The sequence below is a fragment of the Lissotriton helveticus genome, chromosome 3_1 (genome assembly GCF_964261635.1).
Source record: "Lissotriton helveticus chromosome 3_1, aLisHel1.1, whole genome shotgun sequence".
NCBI classification, from domain to species: domain Eukaryota; kingdom Metazoa; phylum Chordata; class Amphibia; order Caudata; family Salamandridae; genus Lissotriton; species Lissotriton helveticus.
Genome location: NC_136061.1, coordinates 806,809,640 through 806,831,592, shown reverse-complemented (window position 1 = coordinate 806,831,592; position 21,953 = coordinate 806,809,640). Strand labels below are relative to the sequence as shown.

At 44.1% G+C, this 21,953-nt stretch overlaps 1 protein-coding gene across 1 annotated transcript in view; it reads right to left on the bottom strand.

The window, feature by feature from the left end:
* OTOG (otogelin) overlaps nucleotides 1-21,953 on the bottom strand; it is a 1,048,712-nt gene that overhangs the window by 129,925 nt on the left and 896,834 nt on the right. The window contains exons 49-50 of the mRNA XM_078682941.1: nucleotides 12,696-12,771; nucleotides 10,701-10,879 (exon numbers count right to left, since the gene is read on the bottom strand). Of these exons, the coding sequence (XP_078539067.1) occupies nucleotides 10,701-10,879; nucleotides 12,696-12,771 (255 nt within the window). The remainder of the gene's footprint in view (nucleotides 1-10,700; nucleotides 10,880-12,695; nucleotides 12,772-21,953) is intronic.

Genomic DNA, 21,953 nt, shown 5'->3' with positions numbered 1-21,953 from the left:
ATATCCATTTATGCGCCGATTAACCCCTTTAAAGTGGTTTAGTTTATACTGATTGGCTGGCAAAAGCCTGAACAATATGATGTGGTAGCTATAACAGGACACATGGAGACGGTCTCTGAAGCCCGAAAATGAATTTTGTGGCAGCACTAGGAGCACTTAGGGTTAAGGCAAGCTTTAGAGACACAAAAAAAGCACATATAAATAGTGATAACAGATTATCGTCACAATACAAATCTTTTGTACTAATTTTGTGAAATGTGGTATGATAAACATGTTTGAAACTAAACCGTTTCTCTCATGATTTTCTGATAGAGTTTATGGGAGGAGGTTCAGAAGCTAAAATATGAGCACATTTCAGATACATGCACTCTGTCTTCATTGGCCACAAGAGAATAAACCTGACATTCTGAGTGAAGCACACTTCCAGCAGAAGCAGAAGCCAGTCAGTTGCTTCCTAGTCTTCTACAGTCTTCTAATGAACAACTAGAGCACTAATATTCAGTTTTTATGATAACAGTTTAACACACCTGAATCCATCTTGGTGGATTTAAAGATGTAAAACTTAAAGCATTTCATCTATAAATAAATGAAATGAGGGGGTTCATTTATAGTTAGCGCCCTAGAAAGTTAAAATGAGGACTTATTGTCTATGAATTCTCAAATGTATTTCTCATTTAATGTGGCAGCTTGATATATGCTTTTCACACTGGAAGGCATTTAGTGAATTACATCTAGACCCAGTTTCTGTTAATACCTGCAGCCTGCAACATGCAGAACATGAAGCATAGTGTGAAATCACCCACATTTAGTGGACATTATGCTATTTCTTAGTGGTATTTCAGTGCATTAGAAATGAAATGCCTTTGTAGACATTAATGCTATAAGCAATTTATTAAATCTTGAATACTGTTTAAAATATTGTTTGATGATTATTAACCTTAATAAGATGTACCTGTTAAATACCTCTTCTGGCATAGAATTTTAAGCCAACTGCTTCACATCTATGCATTAGCCACTGATAAGGCAAGCACAACCAGGTCCTATACACAACCCTCTGTAGGTTCGAAATATATTTTACACATATTCCTTAAGTGAGCAGAATGGCATACACCAATGCTTACATTCATATTGGAATTTAAACTGTTTGCAAGTGAGTCACCCACACATTATACATATTTCAACATCACAAAATGTCTTAGAATTTTCACAAAAGTTTTGAAACTGAAGTTTCACCAAACTCACCAACTTGTAAATCTCCAGTTTAATGGAAATTGGTAGCACTACATGACAATTCTCTGATGCCAGCATGTGCATAGAAATCCATAGTTAAATAATGTATAGTAAGGTTAAGCTTTGAATTTTCTCATGTATTTCGGCAACATGATTTTGATGTCTAGAACTCACACAACTTCCGCTCACGTTTTAACCTTGTTTAAATGAATTACCGTTTGAACTTAAAAGTTTAATGGTAGTTAAATTATGCACATTGTGACTTTTATGATAGTGTATCAGACTTGTCTCCAGTGCTACTCTGTTTCTATTTCAGACATGCACACATGTACACATAGTCAATCTATGCTGTAGGTGTTTGTAGGCCTTTTATACCTGTAACGAGGAGTGGTGGACACCCAGAACTGACCCAGTGATACCTCCTTCCTTACAGACAAACCCCTTGGAATCGGAACTGGACGAACAGGAGGAAGAGGAACACGGTGCCTTTAATTGGGCGTTCCCTGAGGAGGAGGCCTCTCCTTCCGCCCACGTCAGAACAGCCGGATTGGATAAACCCCAGGAAGTGTTGTTTGGGGCGTGTGACGTCACCCCGGTGGAGAAGGCGAGGAGCGGAGTCGGAATCGTAGAGCGGGCAGGAGTACGTAGCGAAGGAACACGGAGAGTCCCCGAGGAAGAAGCAGAAGGAAGCGGAGAAGGGTTCCAAGGAGAGCCAGGAGGCCAACGACCCCGTGAGCCGCCGAGCCACACTCCCGGGGGAGGAGTGTGGCTTTCTCAGGTACGGCGGCGTATGGCGGCTTGGGTGGGAAGCAAGCGTGTGTAAAAAGTGTATATAGACCCCTAGTGCTCCCTAGTCTTCCCTTTCCTCTTGTTCCATTACCCCGCGTTTACTCCCTCACTGTCTGTAACCACGTCTCACCACTACCGCTGGTTGTACATCATCACCGGTGAACCCCTGTCTCACTACACACGGCCCCGAGGTGCACACCCCCCAGCCGACAATAGAACTAACGGCCTCCTTTCTGTTGGTCTTCTCTTTCATGGGAACCCGGAGCTTGGGAAGCCGACGTATTGACCAGACATCACCGAGCGGAACCGCCCTACGTCAGCCAAGCGGGAACAACTCAAAACGCCAAAACGTATCCGAGTCAATTTGCAAGGGAAAGACTGACCTTCAGAACCAGACGGACATTAATGTTGAAAACAAAACGTGTTATCCCAATAAAACCTGCATTACCTCAACAACCTGGCATGTCTCTCATCCCTGACCCACCAGCCAGGTCCACAATACCCTACTTTGTTTTTGATAGGGGCTTACAGAGTAATTTGAAGAGCATTAGCTTGCATGATGTCATCAGTGATGTAATTTTAGATGTCATCAGTGATTTCATCAATTATTTTATTCAACATGAGTGTAAGAAATTGAGTCATTGGTTGGTTTGGGTGTGAGCCTTGGTCAAGCAGCAACCACTATCCTTGTCAGGGTAAGGTACAAGCAAACCGCAAATTAACATATGCTCAACCCCATGGTAGCTTGGCACAGAGCAGCCAGGCTTAACTTAGAGGCAATGTGTAAAGTAATTGTGCTACACCTCAAACAGTAAAACCTGTGAAAACACCATACAAAAAGATACCACTGCAGGTTAGATAAATAGAGCTGAATTTAAATAATTAAATCAGGACTAAAACAACAAAAATCCAATCAGTAGAGCCAGAGTTATGAATTTTCTTAAGAATAAAGTGTAAAATAGTGCCTAAAAGCATAACGTGCCAACAGCGGTTATCTAGTTGTACTGGACCTGTTCAAAGTCAAAAGTTCAGGCCAACCCCGATTGAGCGCGAGTCGGTTACAGTCTTTGTCCCGCTGAGGTATTACCTTCTCAAGTTTTTTGCCAAGAGTCCTGTTCGCTTTGCAGAGGGTCACTGGAAGCAAGGGGAGCATTGCGGGCAGTTGTCAGTGTTGCATGAAGAGCAGGCAGGGTATTGCAGACAAGTGAGCTGGAGCTTCACATTGGCGGTCCCCTGCGGGCTGTCAATGCTGTTGTGCGAAGAGACGGGCTGGTGGCTGCTCATGCTGATTGTCAGTGTGAGCCGCTGCGGTTTCAGTACAAACTGGACTGCTCGTGAGCATGAAGAGCCCAAAAGCATGATTTAAGAGACCATGAGTCACACCAAGTATGCAGGATCTGAGGGCACCACTTGGGGGTCAGGAACCTGCTGCAGCTGGGTCCAGGAGCTGGCTGGAGTGTCTTTTATTTCCCTGAGGCTCAGATTAGGCGGCAGGAAGACTAGCCCTTTTAGTCACTCTTGGGTCCTGAGTTCAAGATGAAATTGCAGGTCCATTTCTTTTTCCCCAGGCAAGAGGGCAGCAGGTCAGCAGTTCCTTTAGAGCAGCAGTCCAGCAGACTGGGAGTCCTTGTGGCTGCACAGCAGTTCTTCCTGGCAGAGTAACCACAGGTCCACAAATGTACTGAAGAGTTGGTGTTTGAGGTCCAGTAGGGAACATGATTCTAGAGGTTTCTCCATTGAAGTCACCAGGCATCCTGCTTTGCCTGTCCTGGCTCCAGACTAACTACAAGGGGTATGCAGCCCTTTGTGTGGAGGTAGTACACAGCCTATTTAAGTGTAAGTGGGGCTATGCCCAGCTCCTTCCGCCCAACCTGCCTGTGATCGCCCATCCAGGCACACCTAAGCTCCCTATTGTGTATGGCTGTCTAGGAGGAATACACAAACCTCAACTGCCTGCTGCACTCAGTTATGTGACCCTGGTAGAGGCTACAGGCACTAAATGGGTAAAGCAGGAAAATGCCCACATTTCACTACTAGGGCATGTAAAAATTAAAAGTACATGTCCAACTTTTTAAACACATTACATCCTGTCCTTTGGACTGTACAGTGCCTACCCCAGGTGTAACTTATATGTATTAAAAATAAATGTTTGGGCCTGGCAAAAGGTTTCCTTTACCAGGTCGAAATGGCAGTTTAAAGCTGCTCTAATTGGGAGGCCTGAGACATGTTTAACCGCTTCCGCGCTACCGCGAATTCCCGCCGTGCGCTGAAATTTGAAAAATGGCTTGATTGTGACAAAGCCAGCTCGTCATGCGCGCAGCGCAGGTAACGCCCATGACGAGCTGGCTTTGTCACCCGCGCTGAAGGGGTTAAAGGACTACTTAAATGTTATTACAGTCAGTGCTGCAGGCCCACTATTAGCATTTAATTTACAGGCCCTACGCACATGTAGTGCCACTTTATTAGGGACGTACAAGTAAATTAAATATGTCAATTCAATATATGCCAAGCTAACATGTAAAAGGAGAAAGCACAAGCACTCTAGCACTGGTTAGCAGTGGTAAAGTGCACAGAGTCCTAAGGCCAGCAAATATGAATTCAGCAAAAAGTGGAGGGTAAACAGAAAACGTTTGGGGTGACCCTGCATAGAGGGCCATGTCCAACAACGAGTGACATAATATGTGAGGTTATAAACAGTGCATGGAGAGGGTGCAAGTTATAGTGAGATCACTGAACCATAACTGGCACATATTAGGTTTTTTTTAGTTGTAGATGTTAGTCTTTAACCCATTTCAACACATAACTTCAAAGTCACTTTACTGAGAGTATAGGTAGTTATGGTAATAATATCTTACTTTACGTCAAAAAATCTCAGATATTCACAGAAAAAACAAAGGTTAACGTAAGGTACGGTACAAAGATTGTAGCTACTCTAGAAAGCCCTAGAAATGCAGTGAATAAAAACAAAAGTTTGAGGTATGTTATAGTTAGTGTGGGTTAATAGTATGAAAATATCATATGCCCTGGACTCAAGCATGATTGTGCATGTTGAAAGTTACTTGTGCATTGTTTACAAATCACTAAAGTTTTGGTTAAATGCATTACCCCCTATTAAGCAAGATTATGGTTGAGTGGACCTTAATGTGGGTTGCCTTCTGTCACTATAAATTACCCACCAGTGGTCATTTGGGCATGTGCCCATATTAAATAGTTATAAATCACTGCTATAGACAAATTCTATTTACCAAGGACATTGACAAAGTTTTAAGGTTCATGTTCAGAACGTTGTTATTGAACAATATAGAATACAGGGGCGTTCTTCTTTAATGTAGTTCTCTTATACTGATGTCAAATGCATGGCTGTAGGATTATATGCCATTATTCCCATTTCAGGAAAGTGTGTAGTTTATATAACTAAACTACGGAGCATTGTTCATAGGTCCTGGACGAACGTGTCTTTACAGTGGCAAATGTATACCTGTAAACTTCTTGACTTAAAATTGCGGGTCATCTGAAGTCTTTAAAATGGTAATCCCATTAAGGTGAATAGGAAATCATCCAAATCTGTAGTGTGTTGTATTACATCAAGACCAAAAGTCTATAAGACAGTATCACAATGATTGTATGATGTACTCAGTGATGTCACCAATAATGTCATTTGAGATGTAACCAGTGATGTTATCAAAGATTTCATTTAACATGCAATGAGTGCTGTAATATGTGAAGACATAAGTGTTGCATGGTGTGGGTGAAAGCTACAGTAAGCTCAGAAACCTATACCTGTATGTCCATGTGCCTAATCCTCTGCTGGTGATTAACAACACCACTAGCGGCCACATACCCTCCCTCCCACATTTTTTCTCTTTTCTTTTCTCATTTTCTTCCTTTATGTTTCTTATGTTTTTTTGGCCAACACTTCAAACCAGGAAGTGTTGGCAGCCATCTTGTGCTTCAGACCAAGGGAGAGGGAAAAAGGTGACAGAAACATTAAAAAACTAAAAAGGGGGCAGGGTAGGATCACCCTGTTCCCGCAGGCCTGATCAGGGGGCCCAAAAAAAGCATTTTTTGTGACATTTTTGGCTGGGTCGTGCTGGGTGAGTGAACCCCGACGAAAATGAAAAAATAAAATGATGCGCGATCTCCTGTGCTTCGTTTTTAAAGTCCCTGGGTGGGCCAGGTCCCGGGGGCAATCCTGAACTCTCTAGCGGGGGCCCCTGCCGCTCCGGGGACATCCACCACCCTGGGGCTTTATTATTTATGTGCGGGGGCACGCGCACCCCCGCAGTCCCTAGGACCGCCACCTCACCGGGGCTTCTTTAAAATATGATTGGGGGCCTCATGGACCCCACAAGCCCAGGGACTGCCATCTCCCTGGGGTTAAAATGAATAATAAATATTGTGTGTGGGGGGGGGCTTGAGCTCCCCACACTTCCCCGGGGACCACCACTGTTTATTCAAATGCGGGGGTCCGTTACGGTCCCCTGTGCCCGGGGACCTCCTCCATCCTGGGGCTTTATTATTTATGCGCGGGGGCAAGCGCACCCCCACAATCCCAGGGACTGCCACCTCCCCGGGCTTTATTATAATAGGGTGGGGGGCCTCCCGGTCCCCCCAACGCTGGGACCGCCACCTCACCGGGGCTTCTTTAAAATATGATCGGGGGCCTCAAGGGCCCCACAAGCCTAGGGACGCCACCTCCCTGGGGCTAAAATGAATAATAAATAATGTGTGTGGGGGGCTTGAGCCCCCCCACGCTGCCCCGGGGACCACCACTGTTTATTCAAATGCAGAGGTCCGTTACGGTCCCCTGTGCCCGGGGACCACCACCTCCCTGGGGCTTTAAAAACTTGGGAGCGGGGCAGCGCGGCCCCCCTCCTGGAGCCCTTGAAGGTCATGGGGACCGCCACACCCCAGGGCCGGCATCTGCAATGTCCAAGGGTGAACACCCTGGAACATTGCTGTTTGCTACAGCAGGCTGTCAACGCAAACTCTGCTTTGGTTTTTGGACGCGAGAGCAGAAAACCTGCTCTCGCTTTCAAAAACCAAAGCAGAATTGCTTTTGCACAAAGGGAGCTGCATGTCAGTAGCTCCCCTTGTCCCCGCAGCCTAAATTGGCCTTGGGAGGGCGCACCCCTTCCTGTTAAAAAAAAAATGTTAAATAAAAAGGGGTCAGGCCCCAAAAATGCTAACAGAAGGGGGGTCACACAGACCCCTTCTAAAAAAAATATTTTAAAAAAGCCGGCATCACCTGGGAGGCCCCGTCCCCTCCTTGCACCACTCTGCAAACGCGCCCCCTGGCGCGTTGTAAGTCGGGGAATTAATTCCCATTGAATACTGAGGGTCCCTGGGGGCTAACTAGCCCGCCAGGTACCACTAGTAAGCACCACAGAGCTGAATTGCAGAGAGGTGTTTCTTGGCCACAACCCTTTTTACACCACTCTGCAAACAAGCCTATTGGCGCACAGCTGGTGGGGCGATGATGCTCTCTTGTGTCACTGTTACATATACAAACTTATATACTACAACACTCACAAATACTGCCTTTCACATATGTAGTTACTTACACATATACCACTAACACATCCATTCACTCATCAACACAGCTATATGTACACTCACTCATTGATACACTACCTAACACACACACTCATAAATGCATACACCTAGCAAATCACCCACTCACACATCCATGCAGGGAGTCACACACACCTCCACCCACACGGACACTCAGGAACCCATACAGGTTCTCAGACAACCAATCATCTTCAACATAGCTTGGCATATATAGATATAACATTCTTGAAATTTTTAGAAACAGTCACTGGATGATGTCATCAATGATGTTATCAGTGATGTCATCAGTGATGTCACTAAGCATGTCATCAGTGATGTAATATGTGATGTCATCAGCAGTGCACTGCGGGGCGCGAGTTATAGTTAGCTCTACTAACTAGATCAGCCATGGAACCTGTGGTTTTGTCAGTGAATTATGCTAATTTCTAACTATAACATCCCTGAAACCTATGTTTTTTTCCAGTGAATATATATATATATATATATATATATATATATATATATATATATATATATATATATATATATATATATATATATATATATAGCTTCTTGCTCGAACTTGCAATTCTTTTTGAAGAAAAAACGAGCGTGGACCCAAAATATTGCGCAGTCAGTATCTTTTATTCAGCCACCTCTGCCACTACGCGTTTCGGGCGCTCCAGCCCTTGATCACTTGACAACCCTTCTAAGTCTGTCACCGCTATTTAAAGTGCAAGTGCATGAAAAACAAAGCATGGACATGGTAAAAATACTACATCTCATAGCCATCATAGTTTTTAAATCATTAATTAATCATTGCCGACATTTGCAGCCTTAATTACTTAAACTGTCTTCCGGATTAAAAGAGGAGAATAACTGCTTAAATGCGCATAAGTACTTAATCCATTATTGCTTCATATATCGGTGTGTAGTTTACATGAGATTGCAGCTTAAATGCTTAATTATATGGCGATCATCATGATAAAAGAATTCTCCAACCATGTCTTAATACTTTGCTAACAATATATCGTGCTTACCCATAATATTTTGTACATAGAAAAAAAGTTGATAATAATGAAAATGTGCTCAAACTAATCCCTAAACCCAAAGAAAACACAACGAATAACAGTGCATCACTTCAATAACTACCATATTTTGCAGATATATTCTACTTCTAAGTGCCTCATTTGAGCGTTACTTTTTCATATATATCTGTAAAAAAAAATCATGTATTTTTTCTCTGTTTCTTGTTAATCAAACTAATAGCTGGAAGATATCTTATTTTTATATAGAGTGCAAACTTGCAAAGGACTATAAATATAATAAATATAATAAATAAATGGAACATTCACTCATCATAATATTTCGGGAACTCAGACCATAAATAATAAATGTATAAAATATACTTTCACAATTTTCATGTCTAAAATCCGATCATAAGTATCATATATATATATATATATATATATATATCTCATGTGTATACACATAATACATATATTCACTGAAAAACACAAAGGTCACTGGGACGTTAGGAAATAGACTTAAAAAAAACCTTGGAAATTCCCTGGAAAAACCAAACTTTACAGGGACATTATAGATAGGCCAACTGCTGAGCTAACTATAACTTACACCCCTGTAATGCTCTGCTTATTACCTCACTTACTACATCACTCGTGACATGGTAAGTGACATCACAGGTTATATCTCAAATTGAAGAATTGAGCCTGGGGTTGGTGGTGGTCTCAAGGGACCAAGCCACCCGGGGGTCATTTAAAAAAATGCACCCGATTTTTTTTCCTGCGCCTATCACAATTTTGTGGCAATTACTTTTGTTTTGCATTTCCACTTCCTGCTATAATGTTTTGATAATCCTCTATGGAAAATCCGAGAGAAATTTAAATTTTTAAAAATGCTTTGCAGAGAAGAACATACTTAATTCGGAATTGCCTGTTTCTGCAGTGAACGGTCAACACACAGATAATCAAAATAGGTTACTATAAAAAAAAAATGTTTTTAGAAATATGATTGAATCAATGTTTTTTTTCTATAAGTTTTAAATCAATAAGAAATTATTTTGAAAGAAATCTGGAAACGCTGCAGAGGTTTACCTGCAAACAAATTAAAAGAACACTACAATCCATGAAGAAAAAAAAAGTATGCTTTGAACCAGTCAATCCATCATCCGGCAAATAAACCTACAGTTTGCTCTGAATCAGTGGTTCTTAACCTGGGGTCTGTGGACCCCTGGGAGTTCCTGAGATCTAATCAGGGTGCCCACAATTGTTTAAAAAAGTAGATATCATTAGCAGATTATTAAAGTATAAATATGATAAAAAAAGACTGATATAAAATAAAAAAATGTAAAACATACAGAAAATTTGAAGAATTTGAAATTGGAAGCTATAAATTAAGTAGGTATCCTTAGCTTGATTTATGTGAGTAGCTCAAGTACTTCAAACAATATTATGTATGACGGGTGACCTTAAGTAAAGGACTAGTATGCACAGACAAAAAAGCTAATACATTAGGAGCAAAAAAGACAAGGCAATTTGTTAGAACCTGTCATATCACTTTGCCTTGTAGAAATAAATCCACGCTTTAATTCCCAGATGAAATGACAATGATGATTTTTGTATTTCTTTTGTCTGTGCATTATACAAAATATGTCATCATTTCATAGCTCATAATGAATTAATTTGTTTATTGTATAGTTGTTTCTGTAGTTTTGTGGATTGTTTTGAGGTTCCAGTCATAGAACTTGCTTAGGTGGGGATCCTCGATGTTCAGTAGTCTTTCACTGGAGGTCCCCGGAAAGTCAAAAGGTCTGCTGCTCTAAAGTACACCTTACCTAGATTGCTCATAAAAAGTCCTGCAAATCATAACTAGTTGTTACACTTTCACCATTGGATGTTTCAGAGTATTATCTTAGCTCCAACACAACCAAACCATATAATAATATTATCACCTTTTTGTTTCCTAAATGTAGCTTTCAGGCGCACAAAACACTTAGGAATATGTTATTTGCATTAAATGTAAACGTTTTCTTTACATTTAATTGTTCATTGCCCTACTGACATGCCCAAAATAGTGTATGCTTTCTAATGAAATAATAAAGGTCTTACAGATGCACACTGCGCCCCGCAGTTCACGAAGGTAACATTAAGCTGATGGTATTTTGTGGCTGGGTCGATCTTTGAAGTACAGTACGAAGAGTGGCAAATGCCATTTCTGGTGTGCTCCACGATGCTCTGTCCAGGTCTTAGGATCCCTTTTTCGTTACTTAGGCACACCTTGTCCCTCACTGCAGTAGAAACAAAAAGAAAAAGAAAGGGGGTTGGATGTTTATATCCAAGGACATGCTTTTTAATTTATTTTGCTAAAACTAAATCCTTTCTTAATACTAGAAAACTCCACAATACATACTTCTCAGGCCTTGGGGAAGCTAACGTTTGATCATTATTAGCAGTTTTTTTCAGCAGACCGATTGTTTGCAATATAGACTGAGGATATAATGGATTCTATAAGTATTTGGAGCTCTTGGGCAGAGTCTCTACTTGTCTCAAGCCCCAGCAGGGCCTCTTGCACTGGCTTGCAGTGTGTTAATGATCTTCTGTTTCCTCCTTCTGTGGGGCCCGTGATTCTAGCACCTCATCTCACTGTGATTCTCTTGAGCTGCACAAATACCGCTACCTGCAGACAGTGCTTAACTTGGGAAAGAATGAGAGCTGGTGCCCAAAGCTCTGCTCCGGTGGTCCTACAAATACTAAGGCTGCAGTGGTATTGAATTCACCTCAGGCTTCTTATTTCCACTCACTGCCAGACCCTGCTTCCCCTCTATCTCACTTCTGCCAGTCCCCGCTTTCTCTCTTTGCCCCCATTTTTTATTTCTTTCTCTTCCTCTGTCTTTCCTGTTTGTGTGTTTTTACCTTTCTTGATGAGGAAAAATAAGGCCCAGTCCCCTAAAATGAGTGCCGATCGGACCCACCGGCAACCACCAGCTCAAATTAAGCACTGCCCGCAGATGCCACTCTCACAGTGGAAGCCACCACATGGCCACCCACACCACTCTCTCAGGGGACTGCAATGTGATTGTCACATCACATTTTTCATACTGCAAGGGGCAGACTCCATGCTTTCTACATCAGGCCCTCATTTGATGACCTTGAACAAAATAAAACTTTACAAACATGAACAAATGATTTGTTATATAGTTGTTCATATGGACTGCTCCGTTAACATATGACCACTTAAAGAATGGTTCAGCTCAAAACAGTCAGGATATAGGATCTGTGAGCTGCTTGCAAAAATCTATAGTATGGCAGTTTAAGCCACAGCTTTCTTTATTGACACCCATATTAGGCTCTATGTAGCCTTTACGTTAGTATGGACCAGAAAGTACCTCTATGAGGCATCCCTTACAAAGGACAAGTCCCACAAACTGGTCCCAGCAGAGCTCTTCGCTTTTCTAGATCGTGCACAATATAACCTCTCAACGCACACAAAAGAGACAGGAAGAACTCGTGTCTTCCATTTTGCATTAATAGCCAAAAATCTCTCTTCTACCAAACCTGCCTTCAAATGAAGGTTACTTCTAAAGCCACATCTGTTAACTATCGTGAAAATCCTTCTATCTGGAAAAACTTGAACACGCACATTCAATTCAGAGTGTGGGGCCAGTTGATAACCTGCAAATTATTTTCTTTACACTTTTTTACTTTTCAAATAGTTTCCTCATGACGGCCTTTTCTGTAAACTCATGAGAAAACGCATAGAAAAATGTAGTCAATGTTAAAATATATATATTTTTAAAGGAAACACAGAGCAGCAAAAGTGAGAAAGTAGTAAAAAAAAGGATTATAAGAGTTCTGGGTCAGGAATTTGCTTCATGTATTATTTCCATTACTGACTAGCGTACGGTTTAAATAATTTCAGCAGTAAATGATAAAGTCTCTTTATTCCATGAGCTCAAAAAAGAGTGGACCAGGACGTTATTTAAGTGGTGGACTTCAAGAGAAAGGTTTTAAGAATAATTACAATAAATATCCATGCCCTTGAGTATCACATGACGGATTTAACTTAGAATCGTATAAACTGATATTTTGATATGTTGTACTTACCGCATTTATACTTTGGGCAGTTGCAGGCATTTTCTGAACTGTTTATAAACTGTTCATCCAATTTTAGTTTCTCTCCCTAAAAGTGAAGCAAAATATAAAGTAAAATGAACAGAAAATGAACAATGTATTGCTTTAAGTGCAGAAAAGCAATAGATGGACATATTATTTTGGTTTCTTTGCACTCCAAGTGTTATACCACGTTTTATTTGTGCAATAAATGTGGCAGTTCTGAGCTTCACCTCAGAAGGATTGCCCTGTGAGAGCAGGGCAATCAGTGGTTACTAGGCTCTAATTGTAACAATTGCGACCGTTTACTTCTGGTGTCTGGGGGCTACCTTACTACTGAACTCACCTAGGCAGGGAGTCTAGGCTAGAGACTCAGACGTCAGCACAATCCCCAGCCAGTGCTTTATCTTACAAACAAAAGGCATTTTATTAAACACGGAGCTAAATACAACAAATAAAAACATAAATGTATATGGAGAAAAAAAAGCAATGTGACACAATGTAAAAGGCATTTCAACAGATGGTCTTTTACAATTTGTAATCCTCTGCCTATGGGTTTAGATAACGGCTTTGGCTCTAAAATGATTATACCTTTCCTTGAAAAGCATCACTGGAGTGGTTCCTATTTTAATCTGATGATACCCGGGTTCAGAAGCCTTTCACAGGCTTTGTGGACTTCCCCAAAAGTCTCTGCCATGCCTTGTCAAGTATTGCACAAATGCACCAGATTGGCTGAAGGCAGTTGAGAAGGCAATAATAGTTTAAGACTGGTAAGGTTCTTTGGAATGACACACTGGAAAATTGATTAGATCTTTTTTCACAGCCTCCCCAGCTGGTTTATAAGTCCCACAATGCTCTCCTGGTTTTGTGCTACTTCCTGCAAGACAATGCTTACGCCCCAACAAAATGCAGAACCCATCCCTGCACAAGATATTACTAATCTAGAAGGCAGATGTTACACCTGTCGTCCTTAGGTTTGTCTTTCCCCAAACCTTTTACCGTCACACCTCTTATTTTTCTGATCTCCATTGTCGATTGCCTTAAGACATTGGCTTATCCACACGTGGAATAATTGATTTACTTGCAAGTTCCTAGTTCAGTGGTACTGCATGTGCCCAGGGCCTGTAAATTAAATGCTACTAGTTGGCCTGGAGCACTTATTGTGCCCACTACTTAATGACACTTCATGTCTGAGGTCTGCCATTGCAGTCTGTGTGTGCAGTTTTAAACTGATATTTCGACCTAGCAAAATAAATCTTTTTTCAGGCCCAAACCTTCCATTATAAAACATATATATCACCCCTAGGGTAGGACCTAAATAGCCCACAGGACAGGGTGCCATGTATTTAAAAAGTAGATATGTAATGTTATGTTTTTATATGTCCTTGTAATAAAAATGTCTTCAATTCTTTTTTTACTGTTGCAAGGTCTGCCTCTCCCATACGATGACATTGAAGTTACCTTATTACCAGTGCTTAATTTGTAAAATATGAAGTGCAGGTGCTCAAATGTTTGTCGGAGGCCACACCTACTTTTCTCTGGCCCCACCCACTTCCTCCATTGGCTCCACCCACTTACTCTATTCGCTCCACCCACATCCTCAACTGGCACTGCTAAAACTCAGATGTAATACCCGATCTGAATTTCAGGATAGGAGGTTCGTTCCCCTGCCCTGTGAAATTTTTAAAAAAGAATAAATCAAGAGTGAATTTAAAGCACAATTTTGGAATAAATTTGCTAAAATCACTAACGCATTGAAAAGGAACAAATCCAGTGCTCTATGTGCCGATCTGGGGAAAGGACAATATTAGGGTATCATAAGGAGGACAAATACCTCTCCAGGCAGGTGCAGTAACAACAGGCCTTGTTGCCAATGCATTATAAAAAGTGGAAGAGCTACTTTAGTCAGCCTGTCCATTTTGTTTTTCACTAATGTGCTGCCTCCATAGCAGCTGCCGAGAGAGAGGTGCAGTGCTTTATCTGTGCATTCACCAAGTCTGCATCTGGCACACCCACTTAAAGAGGCCAGGCTTGTTCACTGGAATATTGGGCTGCAGTTTAAGTCCCATGTGTTTCTAAGATCATCAGATGCTGATGATCTTATATCACTCCTTTCTGGTCTGATGCTCTTGCCAAGTAGAAAACCTGCTCTCAGTCTCACTGGCTATGCTGCAGCCCCACATTACCTCTTTGAGCCACACTTGTGCATTTCCAGGTTCAACAGATACTAAATGACTGCTTGCAGAGGTAACCCCTGTCAGTGCTAGTGCTCTTACCCCGAGTCCAACTATAGTTTGTGTTTGGCTACTGTTTACTCACACATATGACAGGAATGTCACGATGCAATCTGCATGGAGTTTTATCTTTGCCTGAAATGTTAGCACACGTGCCGTTTTTACCAGCTCAAAATAAGCTCCCAACTGAGCAACAGTATAATGAGCAGCAAGTGTTTAAATTATAAAAAGTGCAAGCAGGGATCATTAATTTGGAATTAAAATATGTGATTAGCAATTTAAACACATGGTAAGTGACACTATCACGTATACATGGGTGCTTTTTCAAAATGGAATTCTGTTCCTATTCAATTTATGAATTTGAAGGTAATTCAAAAACTTTTATCTGCAATATTACAGCAATACATGGTTTAAGTTTGCTCGAGTTAGGAAGACTTGTCGGTAATGTAGAAAGCCACTCAACCTTTCCTTAATATACTTTCAGAGCCACTGTGGGAAAAGGTTCCCTTGCAGATCACTCATCACAGCAGACCTTTGATTGATCCCCTATAAATGTGCTCTTCACTGTGCAAACAATGCTTGACTGACAAAGTATTTTTGGTGGATTCTCAAGGATCCCAGCCAGCATTCCTTTCCCATGATAGCTAAATCATGTGACAAAACTAAATGAAAGGCAAACTGCCCAGCACCTTTTGCGCCCCATCTCATAGTTTGTGATGCAAAGCAATTCACATACTTTTAGGTCATGGTGGGGCCCCAAGTACCGCAGAGGCAGTAGAGGTCTCCATCGTGCCCCTGTAACACAGATCGCACTGCAATAAGGCAGCACACTGTATGCACAAAAAACAGAAGACTGACATCACCAGACACCAGCACAACAAATGTGTGACACATCCAGGTCTACGTCCAGAATCTTGTTTCCATAAGATGATGGTAATTTGATAAAAGATGTGTGCACCAAACGCAGCCTCAGTGATCATCCAGTACAAGAACTAGTGCCAGCAAATAATGTTTGTGCACCGGGCCTGCCCAAGAAAATCTTAATTTAAACAGACTCTGTTGCAGTGCCCCACCAAGAGGCTCGTTTGGGGGCCCAAGCTACGCCACAGGCTGGGGGCAGATGTATGATTGCCTCGCGTCCCTTCTGTTACACAACAAGCATGTCTTGATGTCCCGTCTGCCAGAATACAGGACTGTCTTTTGCACTTTGTATTGAGTAATACGAGTGTATCACTGTCCTTTCTGCCAGATACCAAGGCTGTCTAGTGTTCCCTCAGACAGTAAGGCCTCTCTGTGTGTCACATTTCAACATGTGCTTATCTCTTCTGTCACAGAGTGCGCGGGGGTCACACTGGGGCGTGTGGCACACACAGGCCTAAAAGGTGCACTTCTACCATACAGGCCTGGTGCCTGTATGGGGCACAAAACATTACCGCGGCGCGCCCGGGAGCTCATGCAAGACACTGGGGGCCTGTCATCCGGGGGGCGGAGGGTACTGACAGGTGTGTGCTCCCTCTTTCATAATTAAGAAGTGCACCTCCTCGCCGTCCCCGGTAATTCTACACGTGCTCTTCTCCTCGCACAGATGGTTCATGTTTTTCCATAAACTATCACCAAATGTCTTCCTTCCTTCCTCCACCCCCCCCCCCGCCCTCCCTCCCTCCTCTGTGGATACCTGTCTTCAGCACTTCATATGAGCCACTGGTTGCAGGTGGGACACACCAACACCGTTCATAGGGACTGACATGTATTTTTGCCCAACAAACTTTATTGAGGTCAAAGGAGACAAAAAACACAAAAAACAGGGCTTTAAGTGAACCGGGTCCTTCCGGATCTCAGACCCGGTAGTAATTAAATACAGGCATTGAAACGGGTCCCTGTTGTGCCTTATATTCATATCCTTAAATGTAATAACAAAAACACGAACTCATCTCTGAACATTGAGTGTAAATCTGTGGTAAAGATATAGTTCTGGTAATATGTCAGGTTGTTTTACTTTTCATGCGTCCCCTAACAGTGCTAGCTATGTCTAGGATGTTATTTGTTTTGGTTTGTGTAGCATATTACTGTTTGCCGAGTGACACGACTGAGTGGCTCAAAGCAGGGCGAGTTCCTCTCAGTGCTTGTCAGTGAGTCAAAAAGGTGTTCTGAATGCATGCTCATCCAATGATTGGCCTCTCTACAGAGTGCACAAGTCCACCCCTGAACGCTCGCGCGCTCCACCGGCGCAATAACCAGGAAATTGCTATTGTTCAGCGTTACACAGTTATCCCAGATACGAAAAACCCCACAAACATACCTTTACCCTCAGCGGGCATTCCTAGGCTGTTTTGGGTTTACATAGCACCCATGGCTTCTTTCAGCAACTTCTTGGAGTACGAAGGGAGGGTCGGAGCCATCGCTAGACAAGCAAATATAAAGTGCTGATACTTACTACCGTAGAGCACATCTTTCCTGTTACTCTGAGAAGCACTGAGAGCCCCACAACCCAAAATACTGCAAACCTGCCGAGAAGTGCAAGCACATTCCCTTTTAAAATCTAAGAAGTGCATGTGCTCTGTCTTTTTTTTTTAAACGGCCAACCACCAACATAAACATAGCTCAGTAGCACCGAGGCCCCCTCCCCTCTCTCTGGACAAGAGTTGTCTGCTGAGGTGCGTGTTTGTGGAGGAGGAAAGGAGGGTGGAGGTGGGTTGCAGGAGGAGGCCAGCCGATACAGGATACAACTGTTCAGCAGAAGCCACCTCTGAAGCCAGCAGCATCTAGTGTGTGAACCTCAAGCAAAGAGGGGGCCGAGGCGAAGGTGGGCGTGGGCATAGGCATATGAAGGGGCGGTGAGGTGATGGCAAGGGTGTACTGTAAAGATGCTGGTTGCCAATGAAGCACTGAGCCGATGTTGTTAGATAACACTCTTTAATGTAACTTATTATATCCCTACTGAAGAGCGCCGAGCCGGCGCTGTGTTCCTCTCGGAACTCGCGCCTCGTCTGCAGGCTGCGCGCGCCTCTCTAAGATGGCCGCCGCACGTCACGTCATGACGTGACGTGCATCAACTAGTATGCGCCACTACATATCTCCCCTTTTTCACCCAACAATAAAGTCACTTACAGTTCACTGTCCATTTCAAAATCACGATACCTGGAGGGCCTCATCACAGTCCTACCGCTCCTGGTCACTCTGGCAGTGTTCTCCGGAGGGTCTTGGTTCCGCACCTCCTCACTACTTTCCTCTCTCCTTCCAGCTGCCGCTCCTTCGGTGTTCCTCTTCCGTGAATCCCCATCTGTTCCTTGGTGATCATTTACGCTGCTTCCCTCTGTAAGTCCTTCTCCAGCATCTCTACCTTCTTGCGGCACGTCGGCTTCTTGTCCCGGCTCAATGTCCTGTTCATCTCCGTCTCCCCAGTCGTTTCCCGTCTGTCTCCATTGTAGGATCTTGTTGCACTTGGCCATGCGATCTTGGGACCATACATTCCCATCACTGAGTAAGGCCGCCCGATCATATACCTCTTTGACTTGCATGGGCCTGCTATATTTACTGTCGCCCTTCTTCTGTAACGTTGCCAGCTTCACTCTGACCCACTCGCCCTGCTCTAATCTTGCTCCCTTCACATTCTTCCTTTTGTTGTAGTGGTTGGTATATATGGACTGCGCCCTTTCCAGGTTGGCACGTACTATCGCAGGAGACCACTCACTGGTGATAACTTTTTCTTTCCAAACCCGATTGTCATGGGTGAAGGGCTCACGCCCTCTCAAAATCTGAAACGGACTATATCCAGTTCCGGTTGGGGTTATCCTGTAAGCCCATACCATGTTCTCTATGGCTTTCTCCCAATCCTTGTTGCCTGAGATTGCAGCTTGTACGGCACCCATCACCACCCTGTTAAAGCGTTCCACCAAGCCATTCCCGGCTGGATGATAGATGGCTGTGTGTTTGCTCGTGATGCCGTTCCTCTGCATGAAGTGGTTCCACCTGTCGGACGTGAATTGGGGGCCATTGTCACTGAGGATGGCTTTGGGAATGCCCTCCCTCACGAATGTGTCTGACAAGAATCTTAGGATGTTCTCGGTGTCCATGGTCTCATCCACCTTCACCTCCGGCCATTTGGAGTATCGATCCATGAGAACGCATACATATTTCTGAGTGCCTTGGTCATCAAGAATGGGCCCTAATATGTCTATGGATAATTCCTCCCACGGGTTCTGTGGAATCTCAAACTGTCCTAGTGCAGGACGCAGTGGTTTGAGCGTTTTGTCGGCTCCTTGGCACTGGGGGCATTCCCTGACGTGCCTCTCAGCTCTTATGTCCATGCCGGGCCACCAATAGTTCTGTTTTGCTCTTAACTTCAACTTTCCAATGCCAAGGTGTCCCTCATGTAGCATGTCCAGTAGCTTATTGATCAGGTTCCTCGGGGGGATCACCTTGTCCCCTCTGTATACAAACACTCCTCTGTCCCCTACTGATAGTTCTTCTCTCACTTCATAGTATGGCTTGATATGTTCATTCACATGTCGTTTGTCCGGCCAGCCCTTGACAATGTTTGTTTTCACTTCCTTCATGACATTGTCCTCCTCGTATTCATCCATCCACTCCTGGTAGCTGATTATCTTCTCCTGGTCCTCTACCAGGGCTACCAATTCACTGTGGTCCGTGGGGTCCTCTTCGCCTGGCTCCATGGCCGCTGCCCTGCTCAGGTAGTCTGCTACCCGATTCCGATTTCCAGGAATATACTCCACGTCATATCTGAACTCAAGTAACTTCAATGTCATTTTAGATATCCTGGGGGTTGCGTTGGCATGCCCACTAGATGTCAATACCTTCACCAAGGGCTTATGGTCTGTCCTGAGCAAGAATCGGGTTCCCCATAAGAACTGCCGAAATCTCGACGTGGCCCACACCACGGCCAACATCTCCTTCTCGATTACGCTGTACTTGCTTTCTGTGGCTGTTAATGTCCGAGAAGCGAAGCTGATCGTCTCCATCTGCCCCTGTCCACGATCTTGCATTAGTACTGCACCTAATCCCTTATCGCTGGCATCAGTCGTGAGTACTGTGACACCCTGTGGGTCATATCCCTTCAGCGGTACTGCTCCTGTGACATCCTTTTTGATCATGTCGAACTCACTTTGTGCCTCTGGTGTCCATTGGAAGCAGGTGTTCTCCCTGGTCAGCATCCTCATGTGGTGAGTCTTGGAAGCAAAGTGAACCACAAATTTGCTATAGTACTCCGCCATACCCAGAAACGATCTAACCTCCTCTTTGTTGGCGGGTGGCGGAGCCTCAGCGATTGCCTTCACGTTTCCTGCCTTTGGCGTGATGCCTTGGGCCCCAATCTCATGGCCCAAATAGGTAACTGACTCCAGACCCAGTCGGCATTTTTCCCACTCAGCCGTGAGGCCTTTGGTTTCCAGGGTTTTCAGTACCTTCTCCAGCTTCTGATCATGGTCTAATTTGTCTCGCCCCATCACCAGGATGTCGTCCTGGAAATATTGTATGCCCGTTATGTCCTTAAACAGCTGGTGCATTAGTTTCTGGAACACGGCGGCTGCCGAGGCCAGTCCAAACGGCATGCGGCGGAACTGGTAGCAGCCGAATGGGGTGATGAACGAGGTGAGTTTCCTGCTGTCTGGGTGTAATTCTATTTGGTGGTAAGCGGAGGTCAAATCGATGGTGGAGTACCACTTGACCCCTCTTGTTCTTGCCAACATTTCCTCGATTCTCGGGAGGGGGAATTTTTCCACGACAATGTTCTTGTTTAGCTCCCTCAGGTCAACACAGAGCCTGACCTTTCCATTTGGCTTCATGACTACCACCAACGGTGCGAGCCATTCTGCACAGGTGATAGGTTCAATTATCCCTTTCTTTTCCAAGTCTTGCAGTTCTGTTTGGACTGCCTCCCTTACAGCTATTGGTACATTCCTTACTTTGTGGGCCACCGGACTGGCGTCATCCTTGAGTATAATCTTGTGTTGGAACCTCTCCAGTTTCCCTACTGTGCCTCCGAATACCTTTGGATAATTTTCCTTCCATCTCGTCAAATTGGGCCAGGTGTCCGGTTCAGTGATCAGGATCTGTTCTTTTCCTCCAGGGTCCAGTTTTATTCCCAAGTCACCCTGGTCCAACCATCCCAGCACAGACGGTCCCTTCTCTGAGACATATAGCTTACACATCGTTGAACGGCCTCTGAACTCGAACTCTAGGAGCCGGAACCCCGCCATGGGGATGCGGTCGCCGTTATATGTGACTGGTCGGATGTCCAGTTTCTCCAACTCTGGTCCTAGTTTGGGTTTGAACGTGTCGTTCCACACTGCTCTTGGTACAATGGTGAAGGGTGAGCCGGTGTCTGCCACCACCTCGACGGCTATTCCACCCATCTTCATTTCCAGAACAGGTTTAGTTGTCCTCTTCCCCTCTACGCTTAAGATCTGATCATAAATGCACAAGACTGTGACGACTTCTTCATCCTGGCTCTCCACCTGGTTCTCCTCTTCCTGGTCGACGTATCGCACCGCATTCTTCGACAATTTCTTCCGGCACACCTTCTCGTAATGGCCGATGATGCCACAGTGCATGCACTTGGCCCTGAACGCAGGACATCTCCTGTCGTGTGCCTCATGTGACCAACTCCCGCACCTGTAGCACGTCTTCCTTGTGTCGTTGTTGGGATGTCGTCCTTGCTGTCCGGCACTGCTTTGCCCCTTGTTGTAACCTTTCTTCTCCGGGCCCTTGTATTTCTGGTCTCTCCGCGGTCCTTCTTCGTACACTTTGTTCACCATGGTGCCGGGTGCTGTGTCTTTCTTGGTAGCATTGGCGCACCTGCGTGCCAGCTCTGCCCTCTTGACGATGACCATCACGTCTTTGAGTGTGGTGTCTCCACTCGCCCATAGCTTGTCCTGGACGTTTGTGCTGGAGGTATGCATCACTATCTGGTCTTTGATAAACTCCTCCTCCCACTCTTTGTACCTGCACGTGGTCGCTAATTTCTTCAGGGCTGCCACATATTCCTCAATCGACTCTCCAG